Source organism: Myotis myotis, unplaced genomic scaffold (genome assembly GCF_014108235.1).
Source record: "Myotis myotis isolate mMyoMyo1 unplaced genomic scaffold, mMyoMyo1.p scaffold_m19_p_7, whole genome shotgun sequence".
Lineage (NCBI taxonomy): Eukaryota > Metazoa > Chordata > Mammalia > Chiroptera > Vespertilionidae > Myotis > Myotis myotis.
The window spans coordinates 10,128,857-10,144,782 of record NW_023416379.1 but is presented as its reverse complement, the minus strand read 5'-3'; the positions used below and the strand labels follow the sequence as shown (position 1 = coordinate 10,144,782).

At 37.3% G+C, this 15,926-nt stretch overlaps 1 protein-coding gene across 1 annotated transcript in view; it reads right to left on the bottom strand.

Moving 5' to 3' along the window:
• Window positions 1-15,926, bottom strand: part of PPIL4 (peptidylprolyl isomerase like 4) — a 29,024-nt gene that overhangs the window by 4,280 nt on the left and 8,818 nt on the right. Inside the window, exons 8-12 of the mRNA XM_036317001.1 lie at window positions 13,608-13,732; window positions 11,935-12,001; window positions 8,228-8,339; window positions 6,832-6,928; window positions 1,994-2,141 (exon numbers count right to left, since the gene is read on the bottom strand). Coding sequence (XP_036172894.1) covers window positions 1,994-2,141; window positions 6,832-6,928; window positions 8,228-8,339; window positions 11,935-12,001; window positions 13,608-13,732 — 549 coding nt within the window. The remainder of the gene's footprint in view (window positions 1-1,993; window positions 2,142-6,831; window positions 6,929-8,227; window positions 8,340-11,934; window positions 12,002-13,607; window positions 13,733-15,926) is intronic.

The window sequence follows — 15,926 nt, the reverse complement described above, 5'->3', positions numbered from 1 at the left end:
AGCATATCCTTGGGTGAGAATTAAAAAAAAAAAAGAAAGACTTATAATAAGGGGAAGAGATAACAGACATAAAATGCAGCCAGTCTTTGGATTTTCTTTAAACCTTATCTCAGACACACCAGTGGGTGTCTCAGGCCTAGATTCATTGATGATTCCATGTACAAGTGCAGGATGGTGATCTGTAGCTGAAGGCGACACATGGGGTGGGGGCGATAATTAAGGGGTTTTAGTGAAAAACATTAAATATTCGTAGAAATGTGATATAGCCACCATTTAAAAAGCTAAGTAGCCTGGCCAGTGTGGCTCAATGGTTGAGCCGCGACCTATAAACCAGGAGGTCACAGTTCAATTCCCAGTTTTGGGCTTGATCCCGAGTTGGGGGTGTGCAGGAGGCAGCCCATCAATGATTCTCTCTCATCATTGATGTTTCTCTCTTCCACTCTGAAATCAATAAAAATATACTAACAAAAAAAGCTCAATTTATAATAGAGTACAAACATTAGGAGGGAGATGTTCCTATTAGATCACACTAAAATATTACACTATGGGACAAATTGTATTAGACTAACAGTAAGATTTAGAAAAGAAAACTGACAAATATATTCCAGCTAAGAAGAGCAGCAGTAAATTTGTTAGGAGTACAAGTCTGAATTTAAATTGTGCCTCCACTATTTATTAGCTGTAAAACTATGGGCAAGCTGCTTGACCTCTTCCGTTTTCACGGTCTTTGTTGTGAAATGGGGCCAACAGTATCCACCTCACTGTAAAGACTCTGAAGATGTTAGCGATTACTGATTCATGTGCGGATCATTTAAAGGACTGACAAAGGTGTCACTTAAAAACAGAAGCCAGGGCATGAAGGAGGGCAAGCTTTAAATAGCTAAAGGGCTGTGGAAAGGAGAAGGTATACGTCTGGTTAGACAACAGCAAAGAATAAGAATATTTGCTATCCAGAAAATAGGGGGCTAAGAATACATACAAAATATATGCTTGCTGAAATCTTTTAAATGAAGAATAAATCATAAAACACATTAAAATGGTTAACTACAAGGGTGGGGGGGAAGTGGCATTACCACAGAGAAAGTACTTCAGCTGATTTAAAGCATCGTAATTTGACTATATAAATAAAAGTAGTAACAAAAGCCAGTGTAGAAAATGATTGCACACATTTTCTTTTCACTTCGTCTGAAGAACATGCCTGTGAAGTAAGTATTACCTCAGTTTCACAGAGAGGAAACTGTGGCTCAGAAAGGTAAGTAACTTGTTGAGGTCACATCAATGACGAGCAGTGTGGGAAGTTAAACCTGGCTTCTCTGCCAGCCATACTGCATCTCTCCACGGTGTCTCTGCCTGACATCCTCCCCGTCTTGAGTTCCTTCTCACCTGGGCCTATGACACCTCCTCCTCCACCAGGGCCCAGATGCCTTCACTTGGTAAAACAAAAGCAGGAGCTGTAGTGCAATTTGTTTTCATTTAACTAAAAGCCAAAATGCAGGCTGGAAATGTTTTCTTCTCTTTATAATCAATTTTTCTTGGGGGAATTTTTACTATTTTTGTCTTAGAAAATGCATTGTTAAAGAAAGCTTTGGGATGATCGATTATGAGCACTGTTTTCATTTCATATATACAACACAGAAGGGAATAAATGTTTCACAGGTCCTAAACCCTCAAGAGTTTTAAGTGCAGCACACAACACTTGGTGATACAACGCTAAGTGAGAACTGTTTGAGCACAACCACACTTGCTTTCATGGGAACAGAGGAGTGTCCACAGGTGGTATGGAAATCACTCGCTTCACAATGGGAAACTACATACTAAGTTAATTCAAACGCAGTCTTTTATAATTTGTGATACGTATTCTTAAAAATTAAAGTTCATTACCCAGTGAAGCCATTCTACACATTAGACTTAGAACATGCCCATCACTACAATGTAATTTATAAAGGGATAAAATATTTATTTCTCCACCACTGAGTCTGGACATTAGCAGTACCTGATTCGTATTTTTGATTGGCATGTAGTTCTCATCTTCTTTTTCTTCGGAGCAGTGACGGGTTTTCTTCTTGTGTTTTTTACTTGTGTGTGAGTGACTTGATTTTGAGTCTTCTGACTGCTCCTCTAATATAAGATCATACTTTGCACTGCAGCAGCTAGTTAAGGACAAGCGTGAGAACGAATACTAGTAATACATCAAAACCCAAGAATCTAGTGAACAAAGGAGACCAAAAAGTTAAAGGTAACTTTTTAAAATAAAAGCATCTTACAAGTATAGTTTATTTCTAAAACAAAATGGATTCATTTTTTTTTCATTACATAGAAAAAAATGGAAAGAACTCTGATTGTATATAGGCAGTTAACAATTATAAGTGGGCAAAAAATATGGAGGGGGAAATATAATATCCACAAATTAAAATATAAGTATCTGAAAAATAAGGAAACATTTGTCAATAATGAGAAAACCTAAACTTAGAAAATGAGGCACATGTTTAACTAGAAAAAATTAAGATAATACAAACTCCAAAGCCAGAAAAACTACATAAGATAAAAGGTACATTCATGTAACTCTTCTTCTTCTGAGCAAATTAGCTCACCTGATAGGAGGAAATTTAGCAGTGCATGTCAACAGTTACTTTGCTTAAATTCAATTAAGAATTTATAAAAATTCTGTGGCATTTCAGAGGGAAGATGGAGGTGGATGGGAAGAGAGCAACCAAATAACTTGTATGCATATATGCATAACCTATGGACACAGACAATAGGGTGGTGAAGGCCTGGAAGGTGGACTGGGGCAAGTAGAAGGGGTCAAATGGGGGGAAAAGGGGAATATATGTAATACTTTCAACAATAAAGATTTAATTGTAAAAAATTAAATTAAATAACAAGTTAAATGAACAAAGGAATACATAATAGGATTATTTTTAATGATAAACTAGGAACAACAAATAGCCTAGTAATAACTATAGATTCAATTATATTGTAGCACTTCAACATGATATTTTATAAAATAAGTTATTAACAATGATAAATTAATGCTATGAAAAACCTGGGAAGGTGTTTCTGAAAAATTAAAAGTGAAAAAAGCTCAAAGCAAAAACCATATATATCATACAGTGATTATAAGTTTACATAGATCAAATCTTGAAGGAACAAGAAAAAATAAATATCATTTGTCTAGATCAGCCGTGGGCAAACTACGGCCCGAGGGCCGGATCCAGCCCGTTTGAAATGAATAAAACTAAAAAAAAAAAAAAGATCGTACCCTTTTATGTAATGATGTTTACTTTGAATTTATATTAGTTCACACAAACACTCCATCCATGCTTTTGTTCCGACCCTCCGGTCCAGTTTAAGAACCCATTGTGGCCCTCGAGTCAAAAAGTTTGCCCACCCCTGGTCTAGATGGTAAACAATGACTGAATTTTTTAAATTCCACATAAATATATTATAAAAATAGTAGTAATGTTTTAATTCAGAGATAGGTATTTTCTCTAATATAAATAAAACTAACCCATGTCTTAGAATAAGAGAAAATATAAAACTACTACAACCTCTGCTGAAAATAATCTCAATTTTGAGGAAGGCTAGAAGAGTGGTTTTCAAAAGAAAGCTTATGAGGAAGCCCCACACGCAGGGCTATTTTAGCGGCGTGGGGGCCTAGAGCAATCGCAGACCCACTTCCCTAGGGACCAGAGTGTCCCATCTGTTTCCACAATGCCACAGTCTATGCTTTCCTCAGGGGTGACTCACTTCTACCTCAGATTAACCAGGAAGCCACTGCACCTTTTCACTTTCATAAGATGGCTAAAGACGCCTAGTCAGCCTGTACTGTCCTATTATTACTCTATTATCTCTGACTTCTTTTCTCCTTTATACTATGGCATACCATATCACACTGTTTCCAGGATACCTTCTGGATCTTTTCCTTTTTCAGATACAAATTCAATAGTCCTTGCCTATGACTTCATCTTAGTGTGTAGCTTTTCACATGCTTCTCCCTCTGTCCAAAAGGCTTTAGAGAGGTGTTTTTCAAAATGCTGGTCATTATCCAGCAATGGAGTGCAAAGTCCATTTAGTGGGTCACAGCCAGCATTGTTTAGTAACATAAAATAGGAAACAGAGTGCAGGGTCAGACTCATGAATTTCCTTTTTCTTGTTCAATATTCCGATTGAGGATAATTCGCAGTGATTTACACCAGGACATGTTTGTCTTCTCCATCAACTTCAAAAGCCTAAAGCAGGCACTGTTCTCTGTAATTGTTTAAATTTAAATTCATTAAACATGTGGTTAGTAGCTATACAAGGCAGTGGAGACATAATAGGTTTCCATCACTGTACAAAGTCCTATTGGACAGGACTGGGCTAGAGGTTTATCCTCAAACATGCCTGATTTCCTTTCTTCACTCTTAGTAATCTCCCATCTTGAATTCAAAACACTGTAACACTACATATTCTTTCTTCTCAGCCTGAGCTAATTCTATGGGGGAAAAGACGCCTGCTTCTATTTTATACTCTACGACTGTACTTCCTTTTATTTGTCCTACACACTCCTTTTCTTCCAGCTGCAGTTACTACTATTTATCCTAAAATTAACTATAGTTAATTTTAAAGATTTGATAAATCTCAACTGTATTTCATCCATACCTTTTATGATTTTAAGATTTCAATCATATCCTCTCTGATGTTTATCTTTTCAGGATAATCTTAGCTCACTGTTTGGTCTGTTTGCAAGTGAAAGCCTCTCCTCATGCTGATTATGTCGGCATACATACTGCAGACTTTACCCACTCTAACCTCTAGAATGCTTTATCTATTGTAAACAACCAACACTGCTTTAAAAATCTATCCTATATAATAAAAGGGTAATATGCAAATTGACCCTAATGGCAGAACCACCAGGACCGACTGCTCGGACACGCATTGACCACCAGGGGGCAGATACTCAACGCAGGAGCTGCCCCCTGGTGGCCAGTGTGCTTCCACAGGGGGAGCACTGATCAGCAAGAAGCCGGCTCATGGCTGGCCAGCACAGCGATGGTGGCGGGAACCTCCCTTTTCCACGGCAGCGCTAGAGATGTCCAATTAACGACTTAGGCCCACTCTCCGCAGGCCTAAGCCATTAGTTGGACATCCCCCAAGGGCTCCCAGGCTGCCAGAGGGTTGTCTGACTGCCAGTTTAGGCCTGATCCCCCAGGGAACAGGCCTAAGCAGCCTGTCGGAAATCCCTCAAGGGGTCCCAGACTGTGAGAGGGCGCAGACCAGGCTGAGGGACCCCCTGCTCGAGTGCACGAATTTTCATGCACTGGGCCTCTAGTCTATAATAATAAAAGTGTAACATGCTAATTAGACTGGACGATCTTCTGAACGAAGCCAGGGCTACGAGGGAAGCCCAGGTCCTGGGTGTCTGCCAGTGGCAGGAGGGAATGACTGGACAACTGGCCGGGAGCTATGGAGTGCACCAACCCAGACCTTGCTGCTGGGGCCCTGACAGCCCCAAATCTGGTTCACCTGCACCCCAGACCCAGACAGGAGAGAGGAGGGAGCCTGATTCCTCACGGAATTGGCCATTGGTTAGCTTGCTGCTGGGGCCCTGACAGCCCCGAATCTGGTTCACCGGCACCCCAGACCCAGACAGGAGGGAGGAGAGAGCCCAATTCCTCGTGGAATTGGCTGTGCCTTACCTTGCTGATGGGGCCCTGTGAGCCCTGAATCTGGTTCACCCACATCCTGGACCCAGACAGGAGGGAGGAGGGAGCCTGATTCCTCACGGAATTGGCCACTGGTTAACTTGCTACTGGGGCCAACCTTCCATAGTCCCTTCCCCCGTCCAGCTGGCCCCCCTGATCAACCCCAATGGGGGGGCAGGCAGCCAGCCAGCCTCCCACAGTCCCTTCCCCAGCCGGCTAGCCCCCCAGATTGGACCCAATCACTGGCCACGCTGAGAGATCCCACCTGTGCACAAATTCGTGCACCAGGTCTCTAGTAAGTACATAACCGTCAGCCCAATATTCATCTTTCCTTGATGACTACTTGGAAAAGAAATGTTCCATATACAGTATAGGAAAAGAGAACCCCTAAAACACCAACAGAAACTAGAAAACAAAGAAACCATTAAAGAAAGAATCCCAAAAGAATAAGCTTTACAATGTGTGGAGTGATAAATTTATAATGAAAACATCAATGAAAAATTAAAACGACATAATATGAACAGTATGTTTCATTGCTCCTTACTTGTCTCAACCTAAAACTTGGAAAAACCTAAACAAAATGGTCAAGTCAAAGAATTTCTTTAATCCTATAGAAGTCACCTCTTGCACACAAGTGAAGCCCAACATGTATTTGTTGCTAGACTGACAATGTACTAAGCAGAAAGTAGCAGCCTAATTATATAAGGAACAACAGGATTTTGTTGTCCACATATTCACCATCTCCAAAGTTAACTATCCAAGGAAGGTTAGCACAAAGGATTTGGTTAGCTATAATAAAGAAATTTCTGACTATGAAGAATTTAAAATATTGCAATTATATAGAGAAAATATGAATCTTACCTGAAGATCTTCTGCGAATAAGTATTAACTTTAACCTAAGAGTAGGGAGGGAAAAGAAGGCTAAAGATTTATTTCAACCCTAACTTTCTCCATATAATAGAGAATACACTGAAAAAGCAAGTATATATAAGACAGTAAAAAGAGATAAACATAATGACTCCTTCACAAACCATCTGGCTTAGGGACTTTTCTACAGCCTTTGTGACTTTTTATAACATGTCGCACAGTACTCTACACAGAGTGTATGCTCAGCACATATTGACTAACTGCTTCCTGTGAAGGATACTCCTGTTTGGGCTTTACTTTATCTTTCAGAACCAAATTAGATGATTTATCCTGTTCCTTTTCATACTCTTTGAAATCACTCTTGGTATATCTTCCACCTATTTATCAAAAAAAGAACAAAAAACTTAGTAAGAAAAATTCCCTAATTAATCAAGAACAGAAATTACTTTGTAAGAGGTATAATATACATGAGCGATTTTATAAGTGGCATATATATCAGGGGCTAGAAAAAGGCTGAGAAGAGAAAAAAGAATCATAATAATTCATTCTCCATTACTATTTTAACTGGTAGCCATATGCTGCCACCTAATGAAATGCATGAATATTACAACACCATACTTTCAAATCCTACACAACACAGTGCATACATACGTTCACTGGAAAATAATGCGGTGTTTCAGTAAAGCCATTATATCCATGAGAACATTAGATCCAAGGGAAGCTAAGTGTTTGGGACTTGAGTCTGAGAAGCCAGAAACATACAAGTTTGGAAGAAGTGAGGCTTTAAAGACCTATGATCTGTCAAAAGAAACATTGTCCCCAAATCTCAACAGAGCACCAAGCAGATAGGGGACAGCAGGATGTGTGTAGAAGTTTGCTGAGAGATGCGAGATGGAGGGATTGGTGTCTCTGCTTTAAAATTCTTGCTTAAGAGCACCTTTATTCCTCCTAAGAGCCAAAAATGAAATCAACAATGATCTCTTCAGAAAAACAGGACCTACTCCTAAATCCTGACTGGCCTACAGTGGCAGGGCAGGAAAGGAGAGAGCATTCCATGCAGCCTCTCTACTCTCAAGCCTAGTCTCCTGCCAGAGGAGGATTCAGCTCCTACCCATGGCCCAGACCTGCTGGCTGCCCTGCCTTTCCTGTCTCCTCCACAGAAATGAGGAAATGCTTCTAATGGGAGGGCTTCCTACAGAAGGGCCCAAGACTGAATGTACAAGTACAAGTAAAGTAAACTGGAGGCACACAGGGAGGTGTTTTGATTGTATATAAAATATATACAGGGAAAGACATGAAATGAAAGGAAATTCTAAACATAAAACAAACTTTAGGCAAAACATATTAGGGGTTTTGCATCTAGAAGAACCAAACCACCGCAAACATAATAATTGGAAAATGTCATGCCTGAAGTGGGTAATTACAAGTAATTTATAATATAGTCAAACATAGAAAATATATTAATTATCCGTTTAAAATACACACACACACGGACCCCTCTATCTTAGATTTTAGGAAACAGCAATGTAAAACCATATAGGGCAGGAGTTTTATCAAAGAGCATTTCTCCAAATTAAGAGCGCTAAATCAGGGGACACACACACACACACACACACACACACACACACACACCATGGGAAACAGAACAGGTAAAAAAAAAAAATAAACCAACATACCTTTTCCTTTCCATTTAACCTTTGCAACAGACTGGCTAAAATCCACATGTATTCTTCTGTCATCTATAAGTACATTGTCCATTTTGAAGAATGCTTTCTCACAATCTTCTTCCTATAGTTATAAAAAAATTAAGCATAAATGTTCCTGTACATTGGGATCCCGACTTTAAAAAAAATACTGATGCCTGAGTTCCTTTTTTCCTTCTCAATTTCAGTGTAATTGGTCTGGGGTGCAAACCTGGGCATCAGGATATTTCAAAGACCTCCAGGTAGTTCAAATAGGCAGCAAAGCTAGAACCACTGCTTTATAGACCACACTTGGTGCTAAGCTGATCTTGTATCTTGTATGGCTGTTTATCATCATTTTCACACATGTTCTGTGTCCCCAACATGAATGTATTTTATATGGCAGCTTTCTTTCCGGGGTGCTTTCCAAGCACTCAGTAAACATTTGCTGTGACTGCTGCTATTGAAATGAATGGTTTACCAGTGGTTGGCAAACTGCGGTTCGCGAGCCACATGCAGCTCTTTGGCCCCTGAGTGTGGCTCTTCCTAAGCCTAAGGAGTACCCTAATTAAGTTATTAACAATGTACCTACCTATAGAGTTTAAGTTTAAAAAATTTGGCTCTCAAAAGAAATTTCAATCGTTATACTGTTGATATTTGGCTCTGTTGACTAATGAGTTTGCCGACCACTGGTTAGCCGATCTGCGGTGGGGCTCAGGCATCGGTATTTTTGAAAAAGCACCTCATGTGATCTTACTGTGCTATCAAGGTTGAACATCACTAGGTTGGCTCCTACAGCTCCAGCTGATGGTTGCTCTGGAGAAATTGGGGTGGAGGAGTGCCAAATGTTCTGATTTTTTTAGAAGAAACTTAAAACCCAGATTTTTATAATGTGTTGTCAACAAATTTAGTTTTTTGAAAAAACTGTGCAAACAAAATAAACCACATCTGCAGGCCAAACCCCCCCCCCCCCCAAAAAAAAAAACACACAACTAAGTCTTTATGAAAATTTTTCAGAACAAATACTGAAAATACAAAATATGTTATTACAAAATGAAGATTTGAATGCTTACTACAACCAAATGATATTAAATTATTTGCATCTATTACCTCAATTAACTCTGATGACAACTGTATGAAGTACTATCTATTATTATCTTATATTTTCTCAAAGAGAAAAGAGAAATTCACAAAGGTACCCAAGTTGCCAAAGGTCACACAGTTGGCAAGGGTGAGTCCAAGATTTGAACCGAGGCAGTCCAATTGTAGTGGACATACATATACTTACCAATTGTCTTTTTTTTTTTAACATGCTTTTTATTGATTTCAGAGAGAGGGATAGAAACATCAATGATGACAGAGAATCATTGATCAGCTGCCTCCTGCACACTCCCTACTGGGGATCGAGCCCACAAGCCGGGCATGTGCCCTGACCGGGAACTGAACAGTGCATGACCTCCTGGTTCATGGGTTGATGCTCAACCAGAGCCTCTTCTGCAGGGCACCAATTGTCTTATCTAAATCCACAAACCCTTTTAGTCAAAACCCATAAATATCCTGAAAATTGAAAGTTGTTTTTATAAATCTGGGGTTAAAATCCATTTGACAGCAAAACCTGACCTAATGGGAGGCTGTGGCCTTAAGTTATCCCATTTAGTATGACTATTCATTTGTTTCAATGAAGAACTACTTTTGTGTTTGATTATGGATGCTGACCCAGAGGAGAATTATATCATTCACAGATTGTGTCTCACACACACACACACACACACACACACACTTATTACAATGAAACACCATGCAGAAACATATATAAATCTTACAAATATAATCTGAGCAAATAAAGCTGAATACAAAAGTCCACACGTGTTGACATATCACATTTAAAATTAGACAAAACCAACCTATGCAGTCAGAAGTAGCAGTGATGGGGAAATTATCTGCAGGGGACACAAAGAGGGCTTCTGGGATCCCGAAAATTTTTTTCCTGCTAATGTTCTATTTCTTGACCTGAGTGACGGTTCTACATGGGTATGAGAACTGTGGTAATTTGTCAAGCTGTTTACTCATGAGCTGTACATTTTATGTATGTGTTTTACTCTTCAGTTTAAAAAATTGGGGGATCAGATTATCCAAAACACATAGAACTTGCCATACATGCAAAAATACAAACTGAATGATGAACACTTGCAAAGAGGCTACGGACCATGAGAAATTATGAAGCAGAATGATGTAGCTTAATCTGATTTTCAAGAAATGATAAAGGTCACAAAAGATCCACCTCAAAAACAGAAATGCTGAATCATGATAAAGAACTCACAGATTCTATAAAGTTGAACTGCACTACATATTCATGGAAAATGGTATATCTGCAGAAGACTGAAAAAACATAGGCAGTCAATAGTCTATGTGCTATAAATGAAATGAAATTATATTTGTGAGTAAATAAATAATATATCTTATAGTGTCATTGATGGAATGACACTGTCAGGTCTATAAGAAGTATCCATAGTAAACCAAAGCACCAATGTACCTTGTAGATACCATTTCTGGTACACCCAACAATATCTAGGTAAAATTTGTTAGGCGTCTGTCTTCCCAACCCTCCATTATTCATCTTGTAATCCTAGGACTTATCACACTGATATATAAAAGGGGTTCAATAAATACTTTGGGATAACTATAATTTAGAATGAGCTACTATTGGACATATATCAGTCCAAAGCTGCATTAAAAAATAGCCTTACCGCCGAAACCGGTTTGGCTCAGTGGATAGAGCGTCGGCCTGCGGACTGAAAGGTCCCAGGTTTGATTCCGGTCAGGGGCATGTACCTGGGGTGCGGGCACATCCCCAGTGGGGAGTGTGCAGGAGGCAGCTGGTCGATGTTTCTCTCTCATCGATGTTTCTAACTCTCTATCTCTCTCCTTTCCTCTCTGTAGAAACTCAATAAAAATATATTTTAAAAAAAAATAGCCTTACCTAGCATAGTGGCAAAAAGCAATGTGAACTTATTTAAGTTCACACATATGAAAGTTCAAATCCCAGGTATGACATGATCTTAAATAAGTCACATTATCACTATGTGTTTCAATTTACTTATTTGGAAAAGGAGGGCAGTACCTATCTCACAGAATTGTAAAGATTAAATGCATAGCAAGTAGCATAATGCCTGGCTTAAAGAAAGTTATTTAAGTAACATAAGTTACCATTATTATTTTAGACCTAGAAGGTACCATCTAATCCAATACACAGCTTTATTTATAAGGACGTTAACACCTGGAAATACGAGTTCTGAACTGCCAAATGTCATACAATAGCTGATCAGTGACAAAGCTCAGATTAATATCTAGAACTTAACACCCAGTCCAGTTCTTTTCCGTTACTCGGTTATATCTATCTAAATAACACTGAAACATCATTTATAGAGTGTGAAGGACTTTACCTAAAACTTTAAAGTTTTCAAGATTCATGAACACAGACTGCCTCTGAATCTAATGTAAAGGTACATACATTAACATCAACAGATGTTGAATTTATCCCCTATTTGACTATAATACAGTTAGTTTTCTTTGGTGCCTAAAGAAAGGGCACAATAATTTCCTAATCTTAGGGACTAGAACAAGTTCTTGCAATTTTCACATTTTAAAACCATAAAAGAACAAAAAAATACCAAACTTAATAGATCTATATTATGACCTACCTTTTCAAATTCAATAAAAGCATAACAGAGGGATTCTCCTGTCTTCCAATCTCGAATAACTTCACAACTGAAAGAAAGTTTGGGAGAAGTGACTTTTTAAAAAAGCATTCACTCTCACTCTTCATAAGTGAAGAACAAAATAAGACAGTTATTAAAAGACAAAGTTAAATTTTACCAATAACAATTTTTTAAATAGTTCACCAGGCTAGTAATCACATTATCTAATTCTACTCTACATGCCCTATATAGGCCTGCAGCCCTAAATTCCCGAAGAACTAAAGGAAAAATAAGATAAAAATATTTAATTTGCCTATAACAAAAGTAAACTACTGCTAAAAAGTTTTTAAAATCATAATTCATTTCTAGTCCCCAAATGTAGATAAATTATAGAAAATCTAATGTTACTATTAGGATAATGTATGCACATTCATACATATATAGCACATGTTTAGTAAGTTTATGCTTTGGAGTTTTTGAATTTTAATGCAAACCAAGCTCAAATTTAACCCCACAGTATAGCTAGTCTACAGAACTAATCCACTTTAACAACCAAGAGAAAGGGCCAATAAAGTTGAACTGAAAGGACCGGCTTGTCCCTTTCCTGACATATCCTAAGCCTCATTTTACATTAAATGGAACAAGAAAATAAAACATTATGAGAAAAAGGAAAAATAATCACATTAAAGAAAATGGTCCAGCTGTTACGGTAGTTACATACACATTAAAATGTAAATATTGAACAATGACCTAACCATAATTATGACATAACCAAAGTAGTTGGAAGAAAGAATGAACATGGGAAGTTACTAATAGAGGTAAAATCCTCATCTTGTTTAGCAGGAAGTCAGCATATGTCTAAAACAGAAAAATAAAAAGCAGCAGTATAGGAATATTTTTTATAAATATGATATATTGTAAGTAGGTGAAGGAATAAAGTTGGGTAATCATTTACAGAAAGATTTTTATTTCAACAGGAAGAGTTAAGAATGGCTTCATGGGAGAAAAACATGAAATGAAATTCTAAACATAAAATAAAAAATTTTTTAAATTGATTTGAGAAAGTGAGAGAGAGAAACATCGCTGTGAGAGAAAAACATCAATCAGTTGCTTCCTGTACGCATCTAACTGTGATCTAACCCGCAACCTTTTGGTATATGGGATGATGCTCCAACCAACTGAGCCACCCTGCCAGGGCCATAAATTAATACTTTTTAATTAATTACAAAATATTTCCCTTTCTCACAGGAATACTAACTTAGTAGACTTTTGCATTAACAATGCAGAGGAAATTAGCCAAAAGAAATATTTGGGAAAATTTAGAATCAAATTAATTTTGATACAGATTGCTGGTAAATCTAAGGAGAATATAAATGAGATAAATGTTTTTAGTACTTCGTTTAAACTGTTCCATCCACCTCCTGTGAAAATGTGTTGGAAATCATTCAATTATATATATATATATATACTGTATATGTATATGTATATGTATATATTCTTATATATACTTATACACATATACATAATTTTTCTTCCCTCTGTCCCAAGGATTCAACTGTCAAATTCACCTGTATAATATTCACCTAGAATTCATAGCTTCATCGAAAATATGTCATTAGAAAGCCACAAATTAATACCTAGTTTTCCTAAAATCTTTCACTAATTCTAGAGATTACCTTCTTATTGGCCCAAATCTTGAGAATATTATCTCCAAATCCTCATCTGTGGTCACTGGATTCAATTTACACACAAACAGAACATTTTCTGGAGGTTTAATATCTGCATCAGGTAGGTCTCCCACCTAAATTATAAACAAACAAAAATATAAATCAATTCCTTTATTTATTTTCCATTCTAAATACTCTATCCACATCAAAATGCCAATTTTCCTAAAACATCTAAATTTACATTATAAACTACAGGCTCAGAAAAAGAAATCTAAATAATACCTCAAAATTCATCACGGACAATTCTTAAAATAATAACCCATTTTGTGAAAGTGGAATTCAAAAAGGTTAAATAACTAACTTGCCCAAAGCCACACAGTGATATGCAGCTGAGTTGCGATTTGACTCCAAGTTTATCTGGGCTTTCTCTTCACTTTTTCTTTTTCCTATTTGATATATTAAAACGGAATTTATGTAAAGTATATCTAAGTTATGAAGCATAAACATAAAAAACAGCCATGATGACAACTAGCTTAAAAACTAAAATGTCTCCTGATCCCATTATCCCTCTGCCTCTCTTACCAGATATAATGAATATCCTGCTTCTTGGTTTTCCTTTTTGACCATCCCCTTGCATATCTTTAGAATTCAGCGGTTCTCAACCTGTAGGTTGTGACCCCTTTGGGGGTCGAACGACCCTTTCACAGGGGTCGCCTAAGACCATCGGAAAAATATATAATTACATATTGTTTTTGTGATTAATCACTATGCTTTAATTATGTTCAATTTGTAATAATGAAATTGGGGGTCACCACAACATGAGGAACTGTATTAAAGGGTCGCGGCATTAGGAAGGTTGAGAACCACTGCTTTAGAGTTTTACCAGATAGGTATGTATTCCTAAGCAATATATTATTTAGTTTTGCTTGATTTTAAACTTTTGAAAAATCTTATCTTATTGAATCTAGCCTTATGTGATTAGTAATACCAGTTCTTTCCACATTATTGTTCAATATGGAACAGCAATAATTCCTGGATAGTGTTTCTAGCTTTTTACTCTCACCCTCACTATCATCTCCTTCAGTCACATTGAAGTCAACTGCACAGTCAACCACTGCTCTGAGCAGAGCATTCCACTTCTCACTGAAGCAGCAGTGAGGGCAACAGTGAGAGAAACCCATGGTGGTACTGGCTTCATTGTGGGAAAATTATTATTTCCCATGGCCTTTAGATGGAGAAAACAATATTCCTTCATTCAAAAACTCTGAGATTATTTCTCATAAGATTATCACATAAAGCATTTCCTCTTTCAATAAACATGCTAAAACAAAAGGAAATCATGAAAATCAGAAACAGCAAGAAGAAACACCACCAGTAAGATCTGCTCAGTGTCTTCAAAGCCTATAAAAGACAAGCACCACTTATGTCCAGTAAGAAGTATCACAGCACATATGGGGAAGAGCAAATCAGTAAAATCGCCAGAGGCACCTACAGTGCAGAAATATCACATCTCAAGGAAGCACAAATAAACAACTTTAATGTTAGGAAAATACTTACTATACTACTTGTCAAAGATAACAAGGAAATTTAAAATACTTTTAACAGTTATGAAGTTCAAAACACTGGTTGATAATGCAAAACACCAGTTAAATTATCATTATATTACTTACACACAAATAAGTAAGAGAAACTGATGTGCTTAGAAAATAGAATAGTGAGGACCAAAAAGGACAGGCTCGTGTATTAAAATGGTTAAAATCCAAAACACTGACAACACCACATGCTGGAAATGAGACAAAGCAACAGGAACTCTCATTTATTACTAGTGTGGCAGTTTCTCACAAGGCTAAACCATATAACCCAGCAATTGCACTCCTAGGTATTTATCGAAATGAGTTAAAAAAAAGGTCCACACAAAAATGTACACACAAATGTTTACAACAGCTTTATTCATACTTTCTAGAACTTAGAAGCAACTGGTATTTTAACAGGTGAATGGATAAACAAACTGTGGTACATTAACAATCAAAAGACATGGAAGAACCTTAAATACATAATGCTAAATGAAAGAAGCCAGTCTGAAAAGCTACATACTGTATGATTCCAATTATATGACATTCTGAAGAGAGACAAAAATGATGCAGACAGTCAAAAAAGATCGGTAGTTATCAAAGGTTGTGGGAGATAGAGATGAAGAAGTGGAACGAAGAAGATTTAGGGGAGTAATGAAACTATTCTGTGTGATACTATAATGGTGGATACATGGCATCTGTCAAAATCCACAGAATATACAACACAAGGAGTTCATCCTAATGTAAATTATAGACT